The 6,050-nt window shown below is 35.6% G+C and overlaps 1 protein-coding gene across 3 annotated transcripts in view; it reads right to left on the bottom strand.

Moving 5' to 3' along the window:
* Positions 1 to 2,294: 2,294 nt before the first annotated feature.
* SRI (sorcin) overlaps positions 2,295 to 6,050 on the bottom strand; it is a 29,667-nt gene continuing 25,911 nt past the window's right edge. The window contains exon 9 of one of the 3 annotated variants that reach the window (XM_077145660.1): positions 2,295 to 4,381. Coding sequence is in view for 1 of the 3 variants with exons in the window: in XM_077146239.1 (XP_077002354.1) it covers positions 4,355 to 4,381 (27 nt within the window). In the remaining 2 variants the exon portion in view is untranslated. The remainder of the gene's footprint in view (positions 4,382 to 6,050) is intronic. The other 2 variants (XM_077144966.1, XM_077146239.1) reach the window with 2 other exon arrangements.

Here is a 6,050-nt window from a genome sequence, read left to right as displayed (position 1 = left end):
CATATAAAAATTATCAATGTTTTCAAAGAGTTTGTGAAGAAAAGGGTATTTTACTCAAGTTAAAAAACATGTATAAGTCTATATTTACCTTAAGCCTTAGCCTCTTATTTTATGAATTTTCAGGCTGTGGATTAGTATTTTGATGGTTCAAGCTCTAAAATAATACAAATAGCCCCAAATCTTTAAATACAGTGGTGCTAAATTATACCAGATAACACAATACAGAAACAGGCTGATGCGAATTAATGTTCATTTGGTAGTAGTACAAGATTTCCTGCTAAATGATCTATATATATCACTGCCTGATTAAGAAACCTGTCTTTTCTTAATCCAGCACAAAATCCAACTGATTCCACAACTAGTCTTTTTAATGGATAAAAATGACCCAATACCTTTGTTTTATATGGAAAAACTTTTTTTTTTTACATAACTGCAAATATATTTAACAAAAATATATTCACGATAACTAAGTACATACTCTTTTTAGCTTGCTGGAAGAGACTTTTCTTCTCAAAATTAGCATCATCTCAAAAAGACAACTTCTTTCAGAAACTGGGTGTTCTACTTTAACATAGCAGTTTGTTAGTCAGTGTAGGTCTACCCTAGTCATTTCCTATCTCTGTTCATTTTCAAGGGTTGATGTCCCATCTACAGACAGTGGATGCAACCTCACAGTGAAGTGTTACTAGCAGCAGTTTGACCTTTCATAGCCAGGCAATCATGTATATAGATTCACATCATCCTGCATTACATTCTCTCTGCTACTTCGCACTTCAGGTTCTTAGATATTTTAAAACATCAACTGACATATACATGGCAACTGCTTTCCAGAGCAAGCGTGATTTGTTTTTATGGCTGTTCAAGTTATAAAATTGTTCTTACATAGTAGGTAAATAAAATCTTGCTGTTTTTAAAGGTCACTGTAATTTGAGGTTTAAATTTCTGGCACAATTTTATTAGCACTCACTTCTAAAGCTTGTAAGATACTATGGTTTTCTATGTTACCCTCATTGTAACATCAATAAAGTGACTTTCAATAAAAGATTTATGTTATTTTGATGCACGATTCCCTTTAGTCTTTTTTCTTCTAGAGACTGCTTCTTTTTCAGAAGATTTCTGGAGGTACTTAGAGGGGTTGTCTTCCTTTTCTGTTCCACACTGACCCAGAAGAGACCACAAATACGGTTAGATGCAAAAATCCTCCCGCAAAGCCAGGGTGGGGGATTTCCCCAGGTGGGTGGCAGATTTCTCTACTCCGGTTCTCTTGCCTCATAAACCCTTTCTCCCTCACCCAGCAAGGATCAATTTCCTATATCCTGTTTTATAGCATAGGTGAGGTGTTGTTAAACAATCTCACGCATGTGAGACTCTAAAGCATTGGGCCTTGGATGGGTACAGTTTAGGTCCATGAGTTAATTGCCTAAAATATGGTTTTACCCTCGCTTTTTTCATCTTCTCCCAAGCAACCATTTTACCCAGCAGTCATTACCCTGCCACTTGTAAATTTCTTTACCTTCAGCTTACACTCTGCAGAAGAAAAAGTACAACTATAGTAGTCAAGGTACTGTTTCAAAGTGAAGAAAACAGAAGTCGTTGACTAAGGGTCTGCATATCGATGAGATTTTAAAAAATTATAATGGTGACATATTTTAGGCACATAATTCATTATGATGAGCACTGAAAAAGTAACAAATACTTTAGCTTATATGTCATCTCACAGACTGGTGTTAGCAGCTGGAATATGCTGAAGTGAACCTTATATTCCACTTCCGCTCAATAGGAGATAGAGGTTTGATTAATTCAATATGCCTGCCATGGCGCTAATCTATGCTAACTGCCCCCAAGAAGCATGAGGCTCCCTGCAACCATGTTCCTATGAACGTGCATGAATTGTGTTATTAGTACTTTCTAAATCATGAATTTCTCGAAGCACAAAACTAAGGCACACATTTCCAAATAAAATAAGTCGAGGCAGCCTGAGGAACCTAATCTATTCTCCAAATAATTGAAGTATTAAAGTATGGGCTCACAGCTTTACCATGCTCCTACTAGATGCTTTAAGAACTAAGAAATGGCCTTAAAGAACTGGATGAAGCTGCACTGGAGGTAAACAATGAATGAAATACAGAACCCACATAAAACAGAAATAAGGCAATATGAGATTCACTTGCAATGAAGACTTCGGCTGTAATGAAAGTAAGGTGATGGATACATTAAGTAAGTTGAGGGGAACTTTCTAACTGTAGGGATGCACTGAAGACTAGACTCTATGCATTTGGAAAGAAACAGTGAAGGCAGAAGTGGATGAGATAAGGAGACTAGCTGTGATATATCAATAATTAAAATTGGATTAATTTAATGTTTCCAGAAACATGGTTGTACGGTACTTCAGCACTCACCCAGAGGCAAATGCAGAACCACAATTAATGCTCACACTTTGGGAATCAAAGCTGTAGTATGGTTCAAAGATGGCCCATAAATTTGGGTCAGCAAAGGTCTTCTTCCTTAATGTCTGAGTCACCCATGTTTACACTCAGGAAAAGTACCATTTCCTTAAACTACCATTTCCTCAGAGGATCTTGATGAGTTTGAACCGAACAGGCAGATGTTGGGCCTCTAAAAATGAATCCTGTACGTTCCAGTCCTCTTATTCCTTTATGGCCCTTTACTGGGCAGCACAGGCCCAAGTAAGGCCTTGCAGCCTTGCAGACCAGTCAATGTATCTGGGATGAAAATTAGACTCACCACATAGCATGCAGCAAGCTGCCACCCATCCTGATATGTAGACAGATATTTGACAGATACACCTGATACTTGACATAAACACATAATCATAAGTTATGGTTGAATATTTATTAAATGGATAAAAACATTTTAGCAATATATGAAAGTATATTAGTGAAATGAGACTAAAGATGCTTTGAAAATGTTCTATTTTCACTGGCTGGAAACGAAATCAATCATCTGATTGGGAACTCTGACACCACACCCCAAAATAAGACAGATCTTTCTTGGAAGGAGAAAATACATTAAATTTCTTTTTATCTATTTGCTTTCTTGGAAAAGAGAGCAAACCAGACCAGCTGTAAACTTAAGAAAAAGAGACATTGTTGGTGCTCACTATACCAACACACTTTTTAGTATTCAGAACCATGACATGAGGTAAGTATTATTATCTCCTTTGCAGAGATGAGGAAACTGAGCTCTGAGACTACCTAAAATGATTAAGACCACACATTTAGTAAGAGGCATGGCCAGGATTAGATGCCAGATCTTATTTCAAAGCCATGGCTCAATTTTTTTTTCCTTCTATTATACAAATAATATCTGCCTATTAGGGAAAATTTGGAAGAAAATGAACTCATGATCCTGACTCCCAGTGGTAACCACATCAACAATTTGGTTTAATCTTTTCTGTCTTTTTACTGTGTATATTTTTTAATGTACGTGTGAGCACACAGCATATACAAAATGGGTGCATTAATATTTTAAAAATCAACATCATCTGATTTTAAAAGCAAAGCATACCCATTATAGAAAACTTGGAAAATTCTGAAATGTTTAAAGGAAATTAAAATCACTAAGAATCCTATTAGCTAAAATAACAATAGCTAATATTTTTGTGTATTCTTTTAGTCTATTTTTTTTATACAATTAAGCTCATAATGTAGAGATTTTTATATATAGTTAACAAAAATCTATATATGGACAATGGCAAAGAGGGACTGGTGATAGGATTTGCCACTCAAATTATTCAACAGGGTTTAAAGAGGCAGAAAATAATCACTCAAGTTCTCTGTTCATTCATACAGCCATCAAAATATTTGTCACCCTTAAAGCCTGTGCTAAGTTTCCACTAAGGTGAACACTGGCATGGATTACACTGCATTCTTTTTGTATCCAAGTGAGTCTAAATCATTTATGTAAGAATACTCCAGACTTAAAATTTTTAATACCACTTATAAAAGCCCCTCTAGAAGAGGAAAGACAACAGCTGAGGTCTGATTACAAGTTTTTAGTACTTTTACAATGAAAAATATATAATATGCCTTAAACATTTTGCATTTTTAAATTTACACAGAAGTGGTTTAGCCAGAAAATAAGGTATGCCTGACAATGGCCTGCATAAGTTCTAAATGATATAATAGACTCCATCTTACATTATTAATAGTCCAAAGAATTTATCATCAAAACCAAAAACAAAACTTGAGTTGCTTCTAAAGTAATAAACCTTTACAACAAGCTGTTAAGGAAGTGGCGATGCAAATTCACACACATTACTGAAGGTAAGGAGGAAAGCAAAGGAGACCTCCAAGGTGGAATGTCAATTATGTTCATACAGCTTCCTCTCGATTTAAACACTCATGACACACTGAATGAACTGAAAGAGAGAAGAACCAGTGTTAGATTTCAGACCTCGGAACACCAACATACCATAACTTATTTATAGGCAGCTTACAATTTGGTTTTCTAATTTGAATTGTGCATAAACACATACACATATACACATACATACAAACCCTAACTTTCTAAAACAAGAGCAAAGGATGGACAGAAAAGTTCATTTTTTGTGAAGAAAGCAGTCTAATATAGGTATCTCCTGTCAAAGCTTCCTAGAGTAAGCAGATCTTCCAATGAATAAAGAATTAAATTCCAATAATATCTGAGACTGTAGACATGGTCATGGTCAAAGACACATACCCATAACTACAAATGTTACAGTTAAATTTACACCATTATATCATGTGGAGACTTCTAAACTGTATAGTATTACCCCACTATTTTAAGGGAACATCTTTAAACCATTTATTTCCTTAAAATCTGCTTTGTTAAAAAAAAAGAAATTGTAGCATACCAATATATATGCACACAAACAGAATATCTGACCCTTTCCCTGTAATTTAGAAACCGAAATTCAGAGGAATTATCATCAGCTGTGAAATGTTTGCTGTTTCTATTGCTAAATACTCGGTGATAGACTCTGCTAAGTCCCCAAGGGTGCTTCACATGCTATTGCTAATCCCTGCAGCCCAGCAAGGCCAAGCTGGTTATCCTCATTATAGAGAAAAGAAAGCAGAAATCTCCTGTGTGGCCCAGTCTGAGGCCAAAATCCATGCTCTTTTGATTCTACACATAGAGCCTCTCGATCTCTGGAAACAGGCAACCAAGAAGCTAATGCACACTAAAATGAATATGCCTTTAACCAGAAGGAATGAGCATATTAACACACACATTAACACATTAAAGTTACTTGTAACTGCAGCAGCTGCTAAACTGAAAATATGTGCGTCTTTGTGTTTTTAATGGAGAAACATTTTAGAATATTCGGTTATTACAGGGATTTCAATTGTAAAAGTAATTTTAAAAAAATCAACAGCTGTGCAAAAATGGAGAAACAACCAAGCATCCCCCTATAAAGGTAGAATATATCCAACTAATGGCACTTGGTTATGTTCATGCTGCTTAAATGACCTTGTCCTACCTCATTTAGTTTGACTGTTTAATAAATGACTTATTCATGCTTATGTCCCCCATAAAGAACATAGGTGTGCCATGCACAGCTTTGAGAGTTAAAACTACCTCTCAATGATGGAAGTGATTTGTTGATAGAAGGCAAAAGCAGACACAATATTTGCATGGTATTCTTCAAGAATATTTCTAAATTAAACTTCACAATCACCCAGTGAAGAAGCATTATTACTACATTCTCTTTACTCAAACAGGCTCAGAGAAATGAAGAAACCTACCTGAGTGGTTCAACCAATAAGTGGGACAAACTGGGCCTCTTAAAATGCAAATCAAAAGTGCTCTAAGGACAAGACTAAATGAAATTAATTTGCTTATTTTTGTTCGTTTTTCTCCAAGAACTCTCTCAAACAATTTTAGAACACCTGTGCTGGTTGAAAGGATGTATGTATCCTAGAAAAGCCATGTTTTAATCCTAATCCCATTTTGTAAAGGCAGCCGTTACTTCTAATCCCTATTCAGTACTGTATATTTGAGGTTATAATTAGATCATTTCCCGGAGATGTGTCTCAATCAAGAGTGGT

This window comes from Tamandua tetradactyla, chromosome 1 (assembly GCF_023851605.1).
Source record: "Tamandua tetradactyla isolate mTamTet1 chromosome 1, mTamTet1.pri, whole genome shotgun sequence".
Classification (NCBI taxonomy): domain Eukaryota; kingdom Metazoa; phylum Chordata; class Mammalia; order Pilosa; family Myrmecophagidae; genus Tamandua; species Tamandua tetradactyla.
The sequence above is the reverse complement of the archived record's forward strand: the minus strand, read 5'-3'. Positions and strand labels throughout refer to the sequence as shown.